The sequence below is a fragment of the Plenodomus lingam genome (genome assembly GCF_022343315.1).
Source record: "Plenodomus lingam strain CAN1 chromosome Unknown contig_9, whole genome shotgun sequence".
In the NCBI taxonomy this organism is placed as follows: Eukaryota; Fungi; Ascomycota; class Dothideomycetes; order Pleosporales; family Leptosphaeriaceae; genus Plenodomus; species Plenodomus lingam.
Genome location: NW_027093973.1, coordinates 356,729 through 378,953, shown reverse-complemented (window position 1 = coordinate 378,953; position 22,225 = coordinate 356,729). Strand labels below are relative to the sequence as shown.

The 22,225-nt window shown below is 52.3% G+C and overlaps 10 protein-coding genes across 10 annotated transcripts; 5 read left to right on the top strand and 5 right to left on the bottom strand.

Annotated features, from left to right (window-relative positions):
• Nucleotides 1–115: 115 nt before the first annotated feature.
• On the top strand, nucleotides 116–4,718 carry IAQ61_010643 (uncharacterized protein; the record flags this gene model as incomplete). Its single annotated transcript, XM_066098866.1, has 2 exons — nucleotides 116–207; nucleotides 713–4,718. The coding sequence occupies 2 exons, from the start codon at nucleotides 116–118 to the stop codon at nucleotides 4,716–4,718; spliced, it is 4,098 nt and encodes a 1,365-aa protein (XP_065951024.1).
• A 798-nt stretch (nucleotides 4,719–5,516) lies between these two features.
• IAQ61_010642 (uncharacterized protein) lies at nucleotides 5,517–6,887 on the bottom strand (the record flags this gene model as incomplete). The annotated part of the gene is made up of 3 exons (XM_003834598.1): nucleotides 5,517–5,677; nucleotides 6,105–6,661; nucleotides 6,775–6,887. The coding sequence occupies 3 exons, from the start codon at nucleotides 6,885–6,887 to the stop codon at nucleotides 5,517–5,519; spliced, it is 831 nt and encodes a 276-aa protein (XP_003834646.1).
• A 483-nt stretch (nucleotides 6,888–7,370) lies between these two features.
• RPS21 (40S ribosomal protein S21) lies at nucleotides 7,371–8,116 on the bottom strand (the record flags this gene model as incomplete). The annotated part of the gene is made up of 2 exons (XM_066098865.1): nucleotides 7,371–7,634; nucleotides 8,105–8,116. 2 exons carry the CDS (start codon nucleotides 8,114–8,116, stop codon nucleotides 7,371–7,373), a joined length of 276 nt encoding a protein of 91 aa, XP_065951023.1.
• A 1,558-nt stretch (nucleotides 8,117–9,674) lies between these two features.
• On the bottom strand, nucleotides 9,675–9,929 carry IAQ61_010639 (uncharacterized protein; the record flags this gene model as incomplete). Its single annotated transcript, XM_003834596.2, has 1 exon — nucleotides 9,675–9,929. One exon carries the CDS (start codon nucleotides 9,927–9,929, stop codon nucleotides 9,675–9,677), a length of 255 nt encoding a protein of 84 aa, XP_003834644.2.
• A 1,391-nt stretch (nucleotides 9,930–11,320) lies between these two features.
• Nucleotides 11,321–11,812, top strand: IAQ61_010638 (uncharacterized protein; the record flags this gene model as incomplete). Its single annotated transcript, XM_066098864.1, has 1 exon — nucleotides 11,321–11,812. One exon carries the CDS (start codon nucleotides 11,321–11,323, stop codon nucleotides 11,810–11,812), a length of 492 nt encoding a protein of 163 aa, XP_065951022.1.
• A 341-nt stretch (nucleotides 11,813–12,153) lies between these two features.
• Nucleotides 12,154–12,828, top strand: IAQ61_010637 (uncharacterized protein; the record flags this gene model as incomplete). Its single annotated transcript, XM_066098863.1, has 1 exon — nucleotides 12,154–12,828. The coding sequence occupies one exon, from the start codon at nucleotides 12,154–12,156 to the stop codon at nucleotides 12,826–12,828; it is 675 nt and encodes a 224-aa protein (XP_065951021.1).
• A 1,701-nt stretch (nucleotides 12,829–14,529) lies between these two features.
• Nucleotides 14,530–15,282, top strand: IAQ61_010636 (uncharacterized protein; the record flags this gene model as incomplete). Its single annotated transcript, XM_003834594.1, has 1 exon — nucleotides 14,530–15,282. The coding sequence occupies one exon, from the start codon at nucleotides 14,530–14,532 to the stop codon at nucleotides 15,280–15,282; it is 753 nt and encodes a 250-aa protein (XP_003834642.1).
• Nucleotides 15,283–16,281: 999 nt separating this feature from the next.
• IAQ61_010635 (uncharacterized protein) lies at nucleotides 16,282–19,455 on the bottom strand (the record flags this gene model as incomplete). The annotated part of the gene is made up of 1 exon (XM_003834593.2): nucleotides 16,282–19,455. One exon carries the CDS (start codon nucleotides 19,453–19,455, stop codon nucleotides 16,282–16,284), a length of 3,174 nt encoding a protein of 1,057 aa, XP_003834641.2.
• Nucleotides 19,456–19,654: 199 nt separating this feature from the next.
• IAQ61_010634 (uncharacterized protein) lies at nucleotides 19,655–19,849 on the bottom strand (the record flags this gene model as incomplete). Its single annotated transcript, XM_066098862.1, has 1 exon — nucleotides 19,655–19,849. The coding sequence occupies one exon, from the start codon at nucleotides 19,847–19,849 to the stop codon at nucleotides 19,655–19,657; it is 195 nt and encodes a 64-aa protein (XP_065951020.1).
• A 66-nt stretch (nucleotides 19,850–19,915) lies between these two features.
• Nucleotides 19,916–21,834, top strand: IAQ61_010633 (uncharacterized protein; the record flags this gene model as incomplete). The annotated part of the gene is made up of 2 exons (XM_003834592.1): nucleotides 19,916–21,091; nucleotides 21,148–21,834. The coding sequence occupies 2 exons, from the start codon at nucleotides 19,916–19,918 to the stop codon at nucleotides 21,832–21,834; spliced, it is 1,863 nt and encodes a 620-aa protein (XP_003834640.1).
• Between the last annotated feature and the right edge of the window lie 391 nt (nucleotides 21,835–22,225).

The following is a 22,225-nucleotide window of genomic DNA, read 5'->3' as shown; positions in this document are numbered from 1 at the left end:
CACTCTAGAGTACTACCTGCACTACCGGTACGCCCAAGCTCACCACCACCATCACCAACACCAACACCACCACTACCAACACCCAACCCCCCATCGCCTCGCCCACAACAACCACATGACGGACCGTCGCACGTCGTCAGCTGTCGGCGGCCTTCCTCCGCCACCGCCTGCACCCCCGTTGCCGCCGCCAAAACAGAAGCCGCGCTCGTACTTTGAGCGTTTCGTCGCCCAGCCCTTGACTGCCTACGGCTCCCGGCCCCCGACCGTCCAGCCTGCCTGTCGCGCCGATGGCCTCCCGAATCCGCTAGTCCCAAAGCTTCCCGGGTGAGTCTTTCCACTTTTACTCTTCTAGTACTCTCTGTACTTCTTTCCTCGCCCGAGCTGCCCGAGCCGCGCCGAGCCACCGCTGCGCCACTTGCTTGCCACTTGCTTGCCACACCACCGCCACACCACCGCCGCCACTGCTACCGCCACACCTTCTGCTGCCCACCTTCTTGCTGCCCACCTCCTGCCATGTGGGCTCTGTCATGACGTGCCCCCCTTCCCCAAATATCACTGTGCCTTTCCCAAATCCTTCACCGTGCCTTCCCCCATCATTCACCGTGTCTTTCCCCTTCCTCCACTGTGCCTTTCCTCGTACCACCACTCACCTCACCTCACCCACTGAGTAAAATGACGGCAGCATCCGCACTGGCTACTCGCAGGATGCAAGCCACAAGACGGGTCTGGACATCTCCGCCCTCGACAGCAATCGTCAACGCACCCATGCCGTGCTCGCTGGCAAGGAAATCCTCAAGACCGTTCGCGTACAGGATGCCAAGATCGTCGACGAAGTCAATCTTCGCGCTGCAGTCCTCAATTACACCGATGCCCATGCCCGCCAGCGCGAGGGCTTGGGCATCCACGATGTCAAGTGGTCCCACGGCCAGTTCGCCTCGCATATTGCCACGGCTGCCGCAAATGGAAAAGTCATCCTGTACGACTTGAATCGTGCCAGCGTCGAGCTGACCAGATTGCACGAGCATACACGTCAGGTGCACAAGCTCGCCTTCAACCCCCATCAGGGCCACTTGCTGCTGTCGGCAAGCCACGACGGCACCGTCCGCATGTGGGACTTGCGCGACATGCGTAGAGATGCCACCACTTGTCGCAGCCGAGACCAGTACCAGGGTATCAACGGCGGCGTTCGCGACGTCCAATGGTCTCCTACCGATGCCGTCGAGTTTGCCTTTGGTACCGATAACGGCACCATTCAGCGCTGGGACTTTCGCTACAACAAAGGGCCCAAGCAAAAAATCACCGCCCACGACCAGCGCATGTGCACCTCCATCGACTGGCATCCCGACGGCAAGCATCTGCTCAGCGCCGGCGTCGATCGTACCGTCAAGGTCTGGGACTTTTCCATCACCAGTCGACGACAAAAGGCCGCCTGGACGCTGCACACGCCCTATCCCGTCTACAGAGCCAAATGGAGGCCCCCGTACTGGTCTGACGACACGCAGGAAAACGGTGCGTATCAGTGCACCCAGCTAGCCACTTCGTATGATCGAGAGCACCCCGTCATCCACATCTGGGACTTCCGCCGTCCTTTTCTGCCTTTTCGTGAGATCAACAAGTTTGCCACGGCACCCTCGGATATGCTGTGGCACTCGCGTGACACTCTCTGGACGGTGGGCAGAGAGGGAGTCTTTCAACAGCATGGCATCCATCATGCACCAAAGACTGTCGATCGACGCAATTTGCAGGCTTTTGCTGTGTCGCCAAGTGGGGAGGTTGCAGGCGTCGCACAAAAGCGGCCCCGAAGGCGACTTTCTGCAGGCCTAGCCTATGCCGACGACACGTACAGTGATGATCCACGTGACCACAGACGTGACAGCCCGGAGAAAGTAAGGCTGAGAAGTTCGGCAGACGACAGTCTAGATGACAGCTTCCTTGTCTCGTCGATGAAAGGCCATCAGGCCCGCGGCACAACCAGCAGATCCTCCAAATCATTCGGTAGCACGCCGCCGTCTGACACGGCTCCCAAAGTCATGTTCCTCACCGGCTCCATGGTCACACACAGTGCTTCCTACAAGCCCGACCAGGTTGGCTTCCGCGGACCACTGCCAGGGGTGGTGCATGCGCACGTGTTTGCCTATCTCGCCCAAAAGTACAAAGCCCTATCACTTCCTGATCCTCCTGATCTGGACGCTTTCATGCATGTTGACAGAGTCTTTGAGCAGAATGCACAGTATGCAGAGAAGGCTGCCATGCATAGACTGGCTCAGTCGTGGAGGGTGGTCGGTGCATCCATCAGCGTGGCAACAAGACGTCGTGCAGAGCTGCACAGCCGCCAGCACAGGAGGATGCGCAAATCCGCTCCACAAGCAGCAGGGGGAGGAGCTAACGGGGAGCAGAAGCCTTCCTCAGACCACGGAAACGCGCAAGACAAGCGTCTCGCGCTTCCGCCAAATCCTGCCGTGCGTGCCATTCTCGGAACACTGGAGAAGTCGCGATCGTCTTCGCCAGTAACAGCGATGGAAAGCACATCTAACCTGTCTACCCCTCTCGCCCGCCCACGGACGGACAAAGACAATAGTAGTAGTAGTAATAATAGTACAACACTGGATGGATCTCATAGACACAATTTGCTCGATATCGATCAAGAACCTATTGATCAGCTGCCACCTGCTGTGACGGGACCATCGCAGCAGTCCCATGATGAACAGAAGAGCGTACTGGATCCAAACAAAATACCCGTACACTCCAAGTTCAGCGGGCCACAATGGTATCAATCAGCTGATCTGGCAGAAGAAAGGCGTGCCCTGGTAGGCAGTTATCGCGCCTCTCCGCGTATACCGTTGAGTTTTGCTTCGAGAAACGGGCCAGATGCCCACGTCAGTGGGCCGCCGACACTCGATCGGCATGACTCTGGCGAGAGCTTTGCCATGTTTTCTGCCTCTTCTGAATCCCAGAGGGGGAATTCTGTGCCAAGCTCAAGCTCGCTCGCAAGCGGTCATTCGCACTCTCGCAGCATCCAGTCTCCCCCGAATAGCTGGCAGATTCAGCAGCCTCGTTCAAGTTTTGGCAGGGCTAGACCGCCTAGCTCAGCACGCGATCAACACTCTGGCTTCGGTCGGAGCTATCAAGTGTCTCCAACCACGATACCTGTCGACACCGGCTCAAGCAGAGAGGGACATGGACAAGGACCTCAACGGACTGCTAGAGATCATGATGAAAGCGGAAATCTATTCCCATTTGGTAGCAGCGAGCGAGCCGTCGAAGACATGGAGCACCTACGACGCAACAACAATCAATTTCTTCGCCATGACAGCTCAGAGTCTGAAGCATACGCAAGCACGACTACATCTTCTTTTGAGTATAGCACTGAAATGGACGCGAGCGGCACCATCATTGCAGATGTTCACGATGGTCACAAGTCACCACATGGTCTCAAAGAAGCAAGTTCCACCCAACCCTTGGGAGAATCTGTCGCACAATGGATTGAGCCAGTCAATCACGATGGGATCGCCTTGTCAGATTATCAAGCCATGCACATTGACGCGGAAGAAGGCTCGGCGTACTCTGTGATTGGATTGCTGGAGAACCTCATGGCTTACCATACGAAAACAGCAGATGCGCAATTCTCCTCTTTTCTTCTTCTACTGCTAACCCCGCTTCTGCCCCAGACACATAGTTTGGTCGATATGCCGGGAGTCGATGTGGCTGAGGTCCTGCATGCCTTCACCGAGACATTCATTTCTCTCGGGCTAACCCCAACTCAAGCCAAGGCAATCCTCTCCAACCGACTGAGTCAACTCATCGCAACGGGCATCAATCCCTATCAGGCAGAATCTATTCTGAGTACCTACCATGCGCAACTGCATACCCTGTCGCTCTTCAACTCGGCTGCCGAACTTCGTCGATTAGCATATCCCACTTACCCAGCAGTTTACGAACAAGCATTAAAAGATACCCAGATTGGTCTGCTCTGTTTAAGTTGCAAAGCACCCATAAACAATCCAAAGAACAAAATGCGCTGCGAGAATTGCAGGAGAGTGCAAGCGCCATGTCCCATCTGCTGGAGCAAATACCCGGCTTTTGAAGCTCTTACCAGGAAGAAGAAGAAGAGGAAGAAGTCCAGATCAAGGGTACGCTCTAACACCGACGAAGGAAATAGTCAGACACACAAACAGTCACCCTTCCTATCTCACCAAGCTCCCGATGTCGCCCTCACCTCCACAGACTCGCCGGTCCACCCGTCGAATTGGTCACCGCCACCGGCCACACTCTGGACATGGTGCCCCCTCTGTGGACACGGCGGTCACACAAACTGTCTTTCCACATGGTTCGCCGACTCGATACTTGCAGAAGGCGCGTGCCCTACCGAAGGCTGCCTGTGCGACTGCGTGTCAGGCCAGCGCCGCGAGTCTAGGCTGGCAGAGCTTGCACGGAAAAAGGAGGAGAAGGAGAGGGCAAAGGTGGTGCGCAAGGGCGATGATTGGAAGGTTGGGGAGAGCAGGGCGGTGGAGGCGGTAAGAGGCAAGACGTTCGACTCGCCTAGTGAAGGCGAGGTATTGGGACTTAGAAACGATGGGAGGAGGGTACGTGTACAAGTGCCCGGTAGGACTGATTCGCCCGCAAGTGGTAGTCGTACAGCATTCGGCACTGAGAAGTCTTCCCATGGGCCGACACAGGGCTCGACGGGCTCCACGTTTGGCAAGCCGGCCAAGTACTAGTCATTTTACCCATTTGCATCCTTTACACCTGCTTTGCAATGCTTATCTACATGACTTGTCCCCCCTCTTGCGCCCCCACATCCCCACGGCACTTTTCCAACTACAGCACCTCCGATACTTTTTCATGCACAGTATGTCCGTAGAGTAATACTCCTCCCCTCGGACCAAACTTTCTTTTCTTGTCGCGCCTCTTTCAAAGTATATTTTTTAATTTCTACTCTCTTGTTTTTCCACGCGCCCACCTACTGGGCTCCGCAACTGCCCGCAGAAAAAAACGTCCATGCATGGGAATGCACACCGCTTTTGTGCCCGCCAAGCCCCTTCCTCCGCTCCCCTTGGTGTTTTATAGTCTCTTCGCTCGCGTTCCCGCTTCCCCGGTTCATGGGATTGCGATTTTTTTTCCTTTCTTTTTCTTGGGGAAGGCGGTGGGCGGAACTGGGGTGGTGGCCACGTTTTATGGGTTGGGGTGGGGGTTATATGGTTAGGTTGGTGGGTGGGTGGGTGTGAATTGGGATGGAAGGGATGGATTGGGATGGGTTTGTGGGGTGCTGGTTTGGGAATCGGGACTTGGGAATTAGGACTTGGGGCTCTTTGTGGTGTGGTGTAGCTACAGCGTTTCATTGTACCGGTACCTGCGAGGAGGGGTTTTGGTGGTTGAAGCGCTGCGCTGTGCTGCGCTGGGCGTGGTGTGTGTGCGTGTACATGTACCTAGGTCTAAGACGGTGAGGGAATAAAAATCTACCAGAGTGTAGTAGATGTACATGTATATACAATACGTACCGATGCACACATGCGACTTTATTCCGGGCCCGCCTGGGCTGGGCTGAGCTGGGCTGAGCTGGGTTGGCGGACATGGAGACGGAGATTTGTGAAACGCAGGTTTTCAGCCCAAGTCGGGCGAACCTCGAGTATGCTGGTTCTGTATGTAGCCAGGGTACGGTAGATGTCGTGGCCATTTACTACATCACATCACATTCACCACATGTCTCTGGCTTGTGAGCGATGGAGTTTGGAGAAGCGAGGGAGTGTGCGGTACGGTGATGCTGTGTCTGACTTTATGTGTCGCGCCTGTGACGTATGTACATATATACATGTCTAATACGCATCACCACTCGCCAGCGAGACTCTACTGTGTTGTTCTCTACTTTATTATTCGATACACGCTATCATGACATCCCATCCATACATACCAGTTATATGTATACAACCAGTATCCCTGATCCTACAGAACACAGCGCTTATCTATCCCATCCCAATCTCAATCTACATAGCATCCCACACCCACCACCCTCATCCAAACCCTCGTTGCACTCCCTCCCCCTCCCCTTCCCTCATACACACAACCCCCCCTTCTTTCTCTGATCGGTACCTCTGTGATCGACGTACCACGCATCCCCAGACCCCGCTCCACGTCTACAGCGAAACCGCTGGGCGTGTACCTACCAGCCACGAGCCGCGGACCCGTGTCCTCGCGATACCTCGCGATCTTGCTAGGGAGGTTGTACATGCATGGCGCTGTGCGACGCGGGGGTGTGGGACGACGAGCGGTGTGGGCGCGGGAATAGATGGGGAGGGGTTGTGGGATGCTGGATTGTAGGCGGTGGGATGGGGAGTGTTGGGTTTTTCTGGATGATGTGGAATCTTGGGAGAGATGGGAGTGTAAGCTGTGCGGTGTGTTGATGATTAGCAACGGCGTCACGATTATGGTGACGCTGTATACAGCTATACAGACTGTCGTGCACACTTCTTGACTTCTCCCATCGAGTGATTGCCCCATCTGGCTATGGATATGGTCATGTAATACATGTGTCTGAAGCACGCGGACAGCCAAGAGTTCCTCGCCATTTGTTTCACAACAGGATCGGTCACGGGAACCGACAGATGGGACGAGCTCCAGCTCAAACACCATGCGTGTAAGTTCATGTATGGATCCTGTCGTTGGGCTACGCCTGCTAGCGTACAAAACAACCTCACCAGTGTTTTAGGTGCAGCTTGCCGTACGACTAGCTAAGGTAGCATTGAAGATCAACCACAATCTCCAAGTAGAACAGCGTACACGATGTGTAACCGCTCCTGGCGATAAACTATGGTTCGGGTTCCGATGTCGCACGTGAATTGTGTATGTGCAGTTCGCAAAGTCTTATAGGACGCCTGGTAGCAGCAATGCATCCTATGTGCTTCCGTAGCAGAAGCTAAAAGTTGTGTAGATTAATATGTCGATGTGACCTTGGTGTTTCGGAATGATGCATTGACAACGCGCAACATGTGCATTCGGCTGGATCGGAACGCCGTTTCGTAGATGGAATTGTCTTGTTTAGATATGCTACAGATTTAGTATGATTGATGACTGGCCAACTGGAGGGTTGATCAGCCCAAGCGCCAAATCCATGTCACTCTTCACGACACATTTAGAGTAGGGTCTCAAATGCATTTGAGAATTTGATAGTATTCGTATCTCAATCGACTGCCATTTCTCGTGATACCGTTGGTCCGCGTAGAAGGCGATAGAAGGCTAAGCCGCCGTGAAATGCATACCTGCTCGGTAAAGAGGCAGGTCAGATCCCGAAATCCTGGGGTTGTCAGCTAAACCATCCGTGATGATGCCCACTCTTCCACAGGTGCACCGTACCTCAACTCCATTACCCCAAACATTTACCGGGACGCGCTCCAGACAGACTTGAGGAAGCCGTCCTTTTGTGTGAGCCTGTTGAAGCTGTCGTCACTCTCGCCCATGGCACGGACGAAACCGCAGAGAGCGTAGACCTGGTTCTCGCCGGTGTAGCGACCGTTCTCGTCAACCTTGCCAACGCTGAGCTGGACAGAGGCGTGGTCCTTGGCCTTGATGATGCGTCCGGTGGCCGACTGAGGCGATATTAGTACTGCGGTTCGAGAATTCAACTGCGAATAGTGCGAGCACTCACGCATTTGCGGGGGACGTAAACTACAAAACGTGTTAGCAATCACAGTTGGCAATTCGTAATATTTGGTGAGGGTTCGTGGGCGTGCGCATTTCGCAAGAACGCGACGAGTATCAGAGAAACTTACGGTCAACGAGCTCTCCACGTTCGTTCTCCATTTTGATCGATTTGTAGATTGACGGCGAATAGGTCTTTCTTGGGTGCGGCTGCGTTGAGGAGTCGATGTCGTCGTAGTGGACGTCGAAATTCGAGGTGCGGTAAGCGAGCGAGGCGCTAGCGCTGCCTATCCAAGCTTAGCGTACTCACTCTTTGCTGGAGCAAGATGCGATGCTCCCTGGCGCTGAGCAACATGATGGTACGAGGGACTCAATGAAAAAAATTGCCTCAGGGCAGCTGGAGTATTAAGGTTGCAATAATACAGTCATTTGATAATAGGCATCAAGACGTGTAAACAACTTTGGGAGATACGGTTCTCTCCATGTGTTCATCCTAGTTTCTCTATGAGAGATGTTTGTCCTCTTAATAAGTTGTGTAGAATCTCTAGATGCTACTTTCATCAATGCCTTGGGCTTAATACTACTGTGTAGAGTAGGTAAGGTAATCGGGATCACGCAATATGCTGGACTGTCCCATGGTCTAGCGTTGTCAGTTTCGTGGATGACCACAAGATACAAAATCTCAACTACCATAGCAAGCACAATTGACAATTAATCTCTCTGTATATACAATTAGATCTACTACATTATCATCTTGACTGAACTGAGCTAGGTTCTGACTTGTAATAAAAAAAATTGGGTTGTGGTGTGGCCCCTTTTTCAATTCTCCACCACCAGGGCTTCGCTGTGTACAATCACCACTACCAGCACCCACAGCACCCCCACAACGCCTCAACGCGCAAAAATAAAGGATCTTGCATCGGCCGGGAATCGAACCCGGGGCTAGCCGATGGCAACGGCTAATTTTACCACTAAACCACCGATGCAGGAGAGGATATTCGAACTGGTTGTGCTCGATTGATGGAAGAGATAGACAATTATAATAATTATATCTCTGAATTTTTTTAGCAACGCAACAAGTTCCATCATTTCAGATTCCACTCGAGACTCACAGAGCCCTTGACGTGGGGAAGAATTAATAAGATTTAGTGGGTCTATATAGAGGACCGTGATATGCTAGGTGGTTTGTGGGGCTACTAACCCAATAGCCTCGGTCTACCTACCAGTACTTCAAGGCTCTGCAGTATGTACACGGTAACATCACATGATACATTAGCATTAATAGTAGTATTGCTTTGATTAACATTGTATGTATATATTGTGGGTAGCTACGTATGGAATGTAACCGGTTAATCCCTTCTTGATGCGGACCCATGCTTTTCTTCGTTTTGCCCTTCCTAGTCATGTTGCACACAATCTCATCTACCGTGATATTATTCACCTCTATCGCATCTTTATACGGAGAAAGGGAAACATCTCCACAACATTAGGTAGTTATACTAGAGTTCACCCCTGCGAAATATTCCTTCCGAGCCGCTGAATGTTGTCTCAAGTAACCTGTCGCAGTCTGGCCCCACCTAGTTTCGGGGCACCGCTCGGAGTACCGGTAATGTTTGTGAAAACTTTCAGGCCCTGTTTCTTCCAATTCCACACGGTAATGATTATTGGGCAAATACAGAGTATAGTATTTGAAAAGCAAGATTTCCGCGAATAACACCTTGTCACAGCAAACGAATGCTGTGATATTGCCGGCCAGTAAAAGGAACGGCCTCTGTGCAGTCAAATACACTCTCCTCAAGGGCAGACTATGGACGATTTTCGCCGGACGTCAAAGGCACTCCGATTCGCAGGACTAATACATCGATCGTAGGGATTTTTTGAGGTGCGAGCAGTAGTTGGACGTTGAAAGCGTTGCCCAATTGTATGCTTGAGTTGTAGAGATGCATGCTGCCGTCTGGATTTTGCAACAGCCATAGTACCACTGGGCAGATTCAGCCAGTATCAAAGGAGGCCTTTATGTAATTGTCCGCAAGCGCGTCCTCCTACAAGTTACTGGACTTGGTTGAAGGCATTGGAGAGAGGTCATAAGCTCGAATCTGTGCTGCAAGAACCTGTTTGTCGATCCTGCGCTCGACAGCCTTCACCATCTTCTCAATCTGCTTCCGCACTCCACCGCCAGCGGTTGATTGATTTGGGGGACTTGAAGTTGAATGGCCGTCGATAGGTCCCGGATATGGAGCAGGAAGGACATGGAAAGGGGTTTCGCTCAGGGGTGGCTTTTCCGCTTGATTTGCCATGATTTGTATCGCAAGCTTGCACACAATGGTACCGGTACGTTAGGTATGAAGTTCTTGTCTTGGTTGTGTTGGATGGATTTAGTCTGAATCTATGAATTTACGTGCGGTCTCATGCTAGGTAAAGTCTTGCTTCTACTGTGGGCGTGTGCGTTGGCAACGTACTGTGTCATCGGCCACGTGTGCAATGCGTATTTCGGCGATACTTAATTCTTGTCTCGTCGTAAAATAAAGTGGCTGAGACTACCTATCCGCAACGGAAAACTATGACTAAATTGGATTCGCACGCTCATCGAATCCGAGCATTCCTTAGGTACTAGCTGCAACGCAATCCGCATCACATTCGCATCGCAAGCTTCTACTACCTACACAGTAAGCTGTACGCGCGGACGCGATCTACAGCCTTCCCGTGATGCACATCTCCTATGACAACTGTGCACCTTCTACTGAAGCCTTGTTCTTGCTACCCTACATTGAGACCGAATCCCCAAAGGGCTATGCGTTTACACATATTATTAAGCCTCGTTTTGGCACCTTTAAATTTACTGAGATCACTACCGGTATTGCTTTTTACAAGATACCACCATAGTGGGATGAAATGCAACACCAACATCACTGGCTCCCATGCTCCTCACTGCGCGCAGGTACCTACCATAATGTACAAACTTGAAATGCTGACTGCTGAGCATCTAGAACGTTGATGGTTGGGCATGATCTATTGAAAAGTACCGTTATCCCAACGATTGCCCCGGACAAAAAGGGCTCAGTAGGCAAATGTTATTCGTCCGGGTCAGAATGAGTATCAGACTCTAGATTCAGCTTATGTCTATCTAAGTAAGCTTCGTATCACGTGCCCCGCCCTGCCGTATGGATTACTCCTCTGTATATTAGCTACGCCTGACTAGGTACAGCTCATGTCTATCCAAGGACTAGAAAAAAGGAGCTAGCGTGTAAATCTTCGGTAAGGAGAAAGGAGAATGACAGGCTTCAGAACAGTACTCAACAGTCGAGCCATTCAGCTGCCAGATATCAGATATCTGCACGCTAGGCACCTTAGCAAGGGATGAGGTTGTAGGTAGTCTGCCAGATCCCCGGGAAATCTACCCCTAATCGTGCCAGCGGATCGGCTTCTTGGCAGTTGAACATTTGAACCGACAGTACAACATGCATTGCCTTTGTATTAATATCACATGGGCATAAGGTCTAAATTCGGAGGACGGCTGATGTTACGTTAAACCAATTCTAGGTCGGTACGGTGGGTAGCACGATTCCGTCTCCGGTGCCGGTAGCAATCTACGATATCTACAGTCTGTCAACTCTTCTGACATATCCAAAAGACAGGTCCACTTTTAGAGGCTTCTTAAAATCTTTGACCACTGATTACAAGCTCCCGAATGGCTTTGAACGATTATGACTTTCCACCACTTCCCCCCCGGGAGCACGCCCAATTCACAAGAAGAAATTTCGCAGCTCTTACTACGGATCATGCTAAGCGAATGCTGCCAACAAGATCTTCCGCCATGATTGTTACCCTGTACGACTTGCCGGATGAGCTGATTCTCGAAATAATAAAATATCTAACCCCTGTGGATTTGCGCAAGTCTCATCTCCGTACCTTGATAAACTTGGCAAGGACGAACCGACGATTGCATGGGCTTGTTACTCCAGAAATATTCAGGCGGTACCACAATAGCTTCGGCGAGCCATATCTCTTCCTTCGTACCATCATTTCCAACCCGTCGCTGGCCGAGCTGGTTCACAGTGTCGATATCATCTATGGCTCGTGGGTCCGTCGTAACCGAATAAAGTACAAACCGAACGCGCAAGACAAGAAAATCGTCAAAGAAGGCATCCGAGCACTCGGCTTGCCAGACTGGAAAGGATGAGTTGCGAATTGCAATGCAGAAGATGCGGACTTCGAAGCGCTGTACGCTATCATGCTGCTACATGTACCCCACATTGTATCAATCAGCACTGAGGACACCAACCGACGCAGACATCAGATGCTCAAGTGGGTCGAAGTTATCAAGAAAGGATCGACGGGCACAGGCCAAGGGCAACTGCACTCTTTTACACATCTGCGGTCCATAGAGGTGAACATGTCATACTCTTCCTTGCTGCAGGTCGGGCCTATATTCCAACTGGCATCACTTCGACGATTCGTTGCGCTGGGGCTGTTCGAAGACGGTGCACCGAAAAACGGCGAAGTGGTGCCCTCGAGCGCATCATGCCTCCTGCAAGTAGCAATATCGAGGAGCTACACCTGAAGAAAGAATGTTTCGTTTCCATGGACAAGTTGACAGTCGTAATTGCATCAGCACGGCGACTGACGACATTTTCTTATGACCTCTGCTCGCCCCTAGTGGCGGATGATGATGAACTCGAACAAATGCTGGGCTCGAAGAAACTCTCGGATATTCTGCACTGTCAAAGATTCTCCCTCGAAAGCCTTCAGCTGACCACTCATTTCTCCCAAACCACCCTTCCGTTGGCTATCCGGTTCCAACGGTTGGGCGCATTCCAATCTCTACGACAACTGTACTGTCCCATCATGTCCGTCCACTGCAACCACTCAGACATGTCAACTACTTTCATGGACATGTTTCCCTCCTCATTGGACACGTTGCATTTGACTGTTCCACCGTACCTCTCCGGTGACACTTGTAAGCGTTCCGTGGAACATCTAGTGAAGAACTATCCTGTGCTTGCACCTGCTCTGCGAGAGCTGCGTGTAAGTCCCTGGTCCTATCATAATTGGAAACGATGCGAAAGTCTTTGTTCGAAACTTGGCCTTGCTTTCAAGACAGACAAACCACCGGTACAAGATTGGGTCTTACTTCGGCATGCGTCGAGAAACCAATATGTGAGCTCTTCGGATTCTTCAGACGAGTGCTATATATAGGGGTGCACGATAGGATATAGTGCGTCAAAGCGGAATAGGATGTGTTTCTTATGGCGACTTAACACCGCAGCTTTTGCCACTGAGCTACATTGGTATGTACTGCTGGGTTGGTTATATCATGACGGAGTCAGCGGGTGATGTTGGCATGGTCTTGCCGGCGTGTGGGCTTTATGCGCAGAGTGCGTTCCTAGTGAGTCCTTGAGAAGTGGTGGTACTTTGAGTTGCTGTGATGAGTGGTTCAATATACATGGGCTTGCTAGCTGGAACAGGGTTTTTGTATGTGAAAGAGGAAATTGGCGGTATTTAAGGCTTGTTCTGGTAGCATTTAGAGTCTCCAAGGGTGACTACTGAAAAGTTCGGTGTTTTTCTACCATAGTACGTTACGATGATCAATTATTAGTAGAAAGCGAGACGTAGCTTTGTAATGTGTAGATTTCGGCCAGATTTCAGTAATATGATTTGACTTGGTGGGAAAAGTTTTCGGTGCTCGCAGATTGTAAGAGCGGGATGACGAAACCGTACGTCGCAGATCAGACGATCAGATCCATGAATGCAACATGCACAAGGTGACGGTACAGCATCTTGGCAACGCATCTCACAGGCTAATCATGGTATGTTCTCTAACAGTACCTGTAGCTAGAGGCGTTGTTGGTAAGCTAGCAGATGTCGGCAGAGTGCCTGCATCACGATAGCCCAAGACTAAGATGAATAGCCCGAGGGCATGGAACCATCGTCCAATCGTGCGACTCCCTAGTCACCAATCAATAGCGCCATGGCGCTGGAAGAGTGTTCTTCATCGGAATGAGAGCAACCCGTCCTGCGTGGCTCAGCGATCGTCGGGTGTTGCGCTGTGGTGTTGGTTGGTGCTTGCGACGGTGAACTGTCTTTGTACCTACTGGAGATTTTACCATGTGAGGCGGACAAACCTATGATGTGTCTGTTGGACCAAGAGCAGAGACAAGAATAGCAAAGATGAAAGATGCAGGGGGTCTCGTATTTACCCAGTACTGCGACCTTGAAATGGTAAGCAAACAAAGACGGAATGATATGGGAGTAGTCAGCGCAGACCATGCGCTCCCCCCTCCCCCTTGGTGAGATTCATTGACCGTGCGCTTCCCGCGCCTACGTAAGAGGACGAGATTTGGGTCCGTTGGATGACGTTGACCAGGGCCGCATATCATCTGCCTGATTCTGCCATTTCACCGCAGCCCCACGTCAGTTGGGTGCAACATCAACCCATGACGATTGCCGTGCCTGCGCGTTAAGCAACCACCAAGCGTTTGGCCGTCTTTGCATCCTACCACGAGAGGAAGACTGTCACAGAGACGGTGCCGTCATCAGATGAGGGGTTCCATGCCGCGACTGCGCGATGGCACTTGGGCCAAGCCTCGCGGGTAGGGTCAGTAGGTATGGATACGAGCTTAAAATAAAGCCATACTCAGCCCGCCTTACACCGAAATGGGTGCGGCTGAGATACATACACAGGTACCATACAAGGTTGTACGAATGTCCTGCAGGGCTTCCCCACTGTAATTACGTGCCCTCTTTGTTTCGCCATTTCCTTTTCACCTGTCCATCTCCCAAAGTTGACGCATTCTCTTCCCCCCTTCTTTTCCAAATTCAGGCCTCCAATTCCCCAGCATCGTCAACTCACACACGGATTCACGAACACACGATACAAAACAAGATCGCGTGGCCATCATGTCGACATTCGAGACACCAATCCCGCTGTCCAGAAAGAAGTCAATCTTCCGCCGATTCTCACGACGAGAATCAGGTGACTGTCATGCTCCTCCACTGCCGTCTCCCACCATGCACTCCCCTCCACCCAGAAAGCTGCAGCGACGCTCTGCCGTCGCCCAAACTGGTCTCCCGACCCCACCTGATTCACCAAACTCCTTCATAATCACAAACGTCGAGACACAGAAGCAGCAGCACAAGCAATCAAAATCAGTCACACACATCCAACAAGTCCAACTCCCTCTCCGACCCTCAGCTCCCCGACGAAACGACTCCCACCACAGCCCGAAACCGGACTACCACCACACGCCCATTCAACCCTCACAACGCGTCCTCTCGACCGCCTTACCCACCAGCCCCTTCCCCGGCACACCCCTCATCCGCCCCTGGAATATCTTCCTCCCGCCTTCCCAAGTCTTCGCCCTCTACCTCGGCTTTCTACCACGTTCCATGTCAGACAAGTGGTTCATATACAGCGAAGGCCCCGACCCCGCCGGCAAACTCAAAGTCCATTTCCATAGGAGTTGGACGGGCATCAAAGTTGCGGAGCTCTTCGTCGTCATGGATGTTAAGGGCGAGGGCGCGGGGAAACTCGTGGGTATCAAGTGGAATGGCGGTTTGGATACGAATTCTATGACGGAGGAGGAGGCGAAGGATATGATAAGGACGACGTGTGATTGGGTGTTGGGTGTGGAGTTGGAGGAGGGTTCATAAGGGGTATAGGGTTTTACGTGATTGATTGTCTTGGTCGATACCTTCTCCATTGATTTAGCGATTCTTGCCTTTCTTCTTCTTAACAAGCCGATTGTGCTTGTCGCGTTCTCGGTAACGGCCGCCACGGTCCGTAATTTCTAGTACTTGATGACCATGGGATTGAAACGGATTCCCTACAAGAAATATTTCTTTATAATGGTCAATACTCAATCCACAAGAATTTGACAATGATATGCAATTTCCTCGTATCGATCCTCTCCAATGTCTATTCTTTCACGCGTGGATTACACACCACTCATTTTCTCCCTCTCGCCCCACAACATGTTATTCCACTACAATCCCCAATCGCTGTGCTTAGATCACCTGAGACTGCATGTTACAGCAGCCAATCAAAGTTTTGATAAGTAATATTGCATGTGTGATCCCTTTCAATCTAGAGGGCATATGCTGGTTGACAAACATGGCTGAGTGGGTATTCAAGGATTACAATCATTCATCATGGGTTGATTGTTACAATTGGTTATAATCGCGGTTCATTATAGGCACAAGAGATATGCCGAATCATGTATTGAACTCCTCTATAGTTACCTGGCCTCACATACATATATACACACCACATAAAACTCAGCCCTCAAACCTAGCAAAACGCACTTCCAATTAATGCATCTGTGTGGGAATAGGATACAATGATGGTGAATCCATTCTAGCTGCAAAATTCGCCCCAAGATGCGGTAAACGATAGAATATTCCTTCAGCCTCATGGTGATGCAAGACACTATCCTGAGATCGCAAATAGGCAATGGGAGAGATCGAGAACATGACATCATCATCACATGCGGCAACAAGTGTGATGGAACACTTGATTGTTATTTCCAGATAAAATGCCAAACGCGAATCAACTCCAAGCTAGGTTAGTAGTACCTTGAATTCGTCGACGATATGAGGTTTTCTATATACAAATCGCGTGACCAACACATGTCAACGGCAGTAGTGTTGAAGCTACAACACAATCAAATTATCAATCTTCATCCCCTGGCTGCGAAAATAATACTTCCGCCTGACACCCACGCCCTTTGCGCGTCTGAGCAATGCCATGGTTTCTTCCCCACCATTCACCATAACGAGTGGAATCGGGTTCGGTCGCGGTAGGCCAGAAGGCGTGAATTGCGCCTCATCGAGAAGTGGCTGCACGACGTGTGCACTACCCCGTGACTGACCTGCCCCATCGTTGGCATTGCCATCGGGCGATTCTTCGTGCTCAGGGTAGCTGACAATGACTACTACTTGCAAAGATGTGCTGGCTGGTGGATAGGCTGCTATATTGCGCAGTTTCGTGGAGAAGGAGCATCCGCCGCGTGGAATGACAATGACTTGATAGGCCCGCGGAATATCAATGGGCAGTTTCTCGTCACAGAGCGTGCTCGAATGGATGTAAATGCTTGACCAAGCTAGACTGTCATCCTCCGTGTAAGTAGCCTTGGGATCTGGGGTGTCGGGGAGTGGTGCTGCGCCAGGCCCTAATGGAAGTGCACCTGGAATACTCTGGTGGAGAGTGGTCTGTGGGGATGCAGTAAGTAGATCAAAAGGCAATGGTGACAACGTCGGCGCTGGCGCAGCTAACAGAGCCTGGAGTGACGATAGTAGATTCGATAGGTATGACGGTTCGTTCTCTAGCGCTTCTGGATCAATCTCTATTCTCGCCGGGGGGTTCGACAGGTTGCCAGACTCACCAAGCGCATCTTGAAGGAGGTCTGACAGAGCGCGTGACGTGCCCGGGGCGTCTGGTGGGACATCAATGACTAGCTCCAGGACGTTGGCGTCTCTTGTTCGAGTAAAGAAAGGATCTAGCGGATTAAAGTTATCCATGGTGGCACGCGACATGAAAATCTTCTCATCACGACCTAGGGCGATGTTAGAAATGGCATATACACGGAAGTGTTCATCCAGATCAATATATTGCCCCGTATCGGATCTCTTGTCTTGCTCACGAACCATGCCGAGACGTAGCCCGCTCATGGACTTTACCAATATACCATCTTGTATCCTTTGCAGTGCGCCTATCTGCATGCTATTGGGCATGCTTGGGAATGAGAGATCAAAGGTAGTTCGCAGAGTCATTGGCGAGCTTGTAGCATTATGAGGAATAAGCTCGAGCGGCAATGTCCAGGGATAGTACGTGTAATTGGAAGGTGAACGAACATCTGACAACGAGATACTGGGGTGATCGGCAGTGAACTCGACTAATGGGGAGTCTGTCGTCTGAATTGTTGGCATCAAGTGCAATTTCGCTAGACTTGCAGCATGGAAGATATCGGCTCGGGCTGCTGTCGCAGAGATGGTAAATGGCAGATGAGCTGGTGGAAGAGGACATATGTCTTGAGCAAATTGCCGTCCGGGTGACGACCGCTTTCGACGTATGCGAGATGATGGGCGCACACGCTTTGGTATAATTAGAGGATGACCTTCGGTGGTGAAGACAAAGGGCGCGTCCCATGTGTTCAAAGGATGCGATGGGTCGAAGAGCAAGTAGAGATATTTTGCAGTCTCGCCGAGGAAGAAGCTCTCCATGCGGTCGCTCAGCTCACCAGTGCGGACATCTTGAAGTCCAGCCCATCCGCATTTGGTCCAGCAGCGTCTCTTGATATCCCGCAAGGCCATCTCGCCAGCATGCAGATACCACGGATCTTTGGTAGCTTGATACAAGTACCATGTGGACTCGATCCACTCCGGTCGACCCCCCCACCATCGCAGTCCATGCTCAATGTCCCCTGTAGCAGTTGACCATCGTTCCGGCATGGCAGAGTAGCGGGTCCATAGGGCAGTGTAGAGAAGGTGGGTTTCAATGGCCTCGTCAAGCTTCCCAGCCATGGCAAGTAGACCCTGGTAGAATGCACTGAGGCTGTCGATCCAAAAAGCCCGGATAGCTCCAGTGTGGAGATCGACTTGAGCATAGTGAGGATGTTGGTGTTGGGATCCACGGTAGATTTGCCGCCGAATGCCTTCATGCGCCTCTTCCCATGCAAGTAGGAATGCATCTGAAGAATCGATATCTGCGGTTGCAGGGTCGTAAGGTAGACCGGAGAGCAAGATGTGCGACTTGAGGGCATACTCGAAGAAGCTATCGATTCCAGCCCCAATGCCAGTGTGAGATGATACCCATTGGCCCGTTTCAGCATCGATGCCTGCTCCGATGAGTCCAATGTTGCTTCGACGTTCCCACACGGCCCAGAAGGCCTTCTTGGCTGCCTGCTCGTATCGCGGATTGCCAGTTAATCGACTTAGCGTTGAGAATTCCAACACCAAACTTCCCGCACCAGCACTGCACGTCTCTGTGATTTCGGTACTCTTATCGTTGGGATCCTTACTGCACTGACCGTGCTCAGCGTCCATGTTGTGTGGACTATTTGCATAGAAGGGCACTCCATGACGCAGGTTGACGCGAGGATATGGCAAGCCAGTGGGGGTGTTGAAGGCTGGCATCAGTCGGTTGGCAAGGTCGGTAGCCAGCCGCAACAATTGGCCGTTGTAGACAAAACCGTTGTCCCAGACTATGCCGTCGGTTCCCTTGCTCTTTCCTGGAGTGGCATTGTAACCACGAATAGGCAGATCGCCTACAGCAAACTGATGTGCGCTCAGCAGTCCTCCCACACCGCGGATGACTGTCTCAAACACCTGCACCTTGCTGTCCAGATCAAAGCCCCGTGCTCGGATGCCCTGACCGTCGGGTCCTGGAGTTCCATTTCCATAGTGATCCACCAGGTCTGCAATGGCGTCCTGGAAATCATTCAACGCCTTGTTTCGTCCATTGCTTGACGGCGGTGGGGATGAGGCCAAGATGGCCAGCGTAGACAGACTGTCGATGAGGGTCAAGGAATAGTTGCCTAGCACATCGTTGACTTCAATATGGGCTGGGTTCTGGCGGTCGCGTGTGAGCGGCGTGCAACTCAAGGGGCGTAGTTCGTCTTCGGGAAAAGCATGCTTCATGTAATTGTCGTAGCCATGGTAGAAGATGTCGCGTGTCTCTTGGCGGAGGGCCGCGATGGTCTCATCGGTCATGCCACGACCTGGTGTCGCCCACAAGCACATACATAGCACGAGGCATGCTGTGAGCCGCAGGAGCAGTCCGCCGGGCGCATGTCGCCATCGAGGCCGTGCTGTCAATCGCATGCCCATCGAGGTACGTAAGCGAAGACATGGGACTGGGAGCTCGCTTTTAGAAGTGGAAGGACAGAGCCAGATAAGTAATCAAATACGGGTCCAGGATTCCATGTAGACGTCGGCGAAAGCGCGGTGTGTCGAGTGGGGACGGCTGTGCTGCTGTGGTGGACAGGACAGATGGCAGCACCAGAAAGTGAGTGTACGAGTCACGTGATCATCCCGCGTCATAATTCGCCCGAGGACTGGTGGGACCCGTTGCCTCTGGATTTCTCTGCCATGAATTGTTCCAGCCAAGTCCCGCCTTTCTCCAGAAGACCAGTTCGACGCAGAGAGCCGCCGCCGCCACATACTGGTCTTGTGTCGCCCAAGCTGTACCATAGGAGAGGACGTGGCCCTGTTTCTGGTTCATATTTGTTTTGCATACATAGTAACTTGTAATCTGCCATAACACCCGCACACCCACACATACACCACAATGCTCCCACGGTCAGCTTGCCGCGCCCTGCGCACTCGCCCGGCGCTGCTGGCCTCGAGGCCGCACACGACGCGCATTGTCTCGGCGACGACGACGACGAGGACATCACAATGGCATGCTGTACGCAGCTACGCCAAAAAGAGCAGTCCGCCGCCCAAGGACAATACCTGGAAGCCAACAGAGCCGATCAAATTCGAAGAATCAAACAAGGAGAACCCACTGCCCGTCCACCCGTCAGAGCAGCCCGAGTTCGATGCAGCAGCCACACCAGCGCGCAACACAACACCCATACAGCCCACGACGACGCGCCCAACAGGGAGCGCCACACAAGCCTCGACAGGTGCGGGCAACGATAGCAAGGTGGACAGGGCCAGTGAGCAAGATGAGTTCTCTGGACCCAAGTCACCTAGCGACAACACGGCCGCCCACACCACCGACGAAGCACCCCCACAGGCGCAGAAGCCGCTGCCAGACCTACGACAGGGCATTCCCTCAACCTTCGCCGCCGAGTTCGCCGACGCCGAAGCAAACGCAAAACGAGATGCTCGCGAAGCCAACGAGCTTCCCGATAAGCAGCAGTCTGCCGAGGGCGCTTCAAGTGGTCGGGGAGGCGTCGGCGGCGGCGGCGAGCTACCCAAGTCTGCATACGAGACCAGCACCGACAGGCGGCGGAACCGCGTCGCCAATCTGGGCTATCTCGCCATTCTGCTCTTTGGAACCACGGGCGCTGTCTTCATGGGCCGCAATTGGGAGACGGAGGAAGAGGAACTGGCCCACGCAGACGCACCCAATGGCTGGTCGCTAGGTCGCATGTACGCCCGCGCTGTAGCCCGCATCAACGGACAAAAGGCCTACTACACCGAGCCGACCTTTCAGAAGCTGCTGCCCGACAAGGACAAGATACCCGGAGGCGCACCTGAGCTGACACTTGTTTTGAGTCTCGAGGACTTGCTGCTGCATTCGGAATGGAGCACCAAACACGGCTACCGCCTGGCAAAGCGCCCTGGTCTCGACTACTTCCTGCGCTACCTCAGCTCACAGTACGAGCTCGTCATCTTCACCACGGTCAAGTCCATGGACGGCGACCCCATCATCCGCAAACTCGATCCTTTCCGGCTAGTCATGTGGCCCTTGTTCCGCGAGGCAACCCGCTTCGAAAAGGGCGAGTACATCAAGGTAGGCCAGACAGCTCCCGCCCTCGCGTGAGACTATTCTCTTACTGACCTTTGTAGGACCTCTCGTACCTCAACCGCGACCTCTCCAAAGTCATCATGATCGACACCGACCCATCCCATGTCAAGCTGCAGCCCGAGAATGCAATCATACTGCCCAAATGGAAGGGCGAACCCGGTGACAAGGGCCTCGTGGCTTTGATCCCCTTCCTCGAGTACCTCGCCATGATGTCACAGACCGGCCAACCCATCGATGTACGACAAGTCTTGAAATCCATGCAAGGCAAAGACATCCCAGTGGAATATGCCCGTCGCGAAGCCAAGCTGCGCGAACAGTTCCAGCGGGACCTGGCCGAGCAAAAGAAGAAGTCGAGCAAGAGCGCTGGTGGCATGTTCATGAAGAGCTTGGGTCTCGACGCACAGAAGCCAGGCATGGTGCTCGGTGACCAGAACATTTCCCAAGGCATGTCCGAGGGCAAAATGATGATCGACATGTACCGCGACTTCAACAGGCAAAACTTCGAGCACCTCGACAAGCAGATCAGAGAGAATGGAGACCAATGGCTCAAGGAGATGGCAGAAGAAGAGAAGAAGATGCAGGATGCGCAGCTGAAGGACATGAAGGCTGGCGCATTCGGATGGCTGGGTGGCGCCGCGCCTCAGACGGCGACGGTTCCTTCCGCAGCTTCAGCAACAGAGGCTGCAGCTGCAAACAGCACTGGAATCTCGTCAGGATCAGCGAGGTAATGCGACAGAGCCTGCAGTCCACCAAAAGAAAAGCATTGTACTTTCCACTCCTATCAATTGGTCGTCAAGGTGCTCGGGACAAGAGGGCTGGTTCGCCGGGATATGCTAGAATAGCATGCATGTGTCATGAATCCATGTACAATATTTCAAAATCACCATATATGAGCGCAAAAGCTCCGTCTCCCTGTTTGAGCCCAAAACTTGCGCAATGGTACGTGAATTGCTCACGCGTCTCGCTCCTAACTAGCCTCGACTCGGCAATCGGCGTTAAATAGCGTAAAATCCGCCAATTCATACTTAGTCGGGGAGAAGGCATCGCGACGTCAGCGCATCTTCCACCTACATACATACCACATAGCCTGTGCGCCTCCTGCATATGATTCTGTCCCGC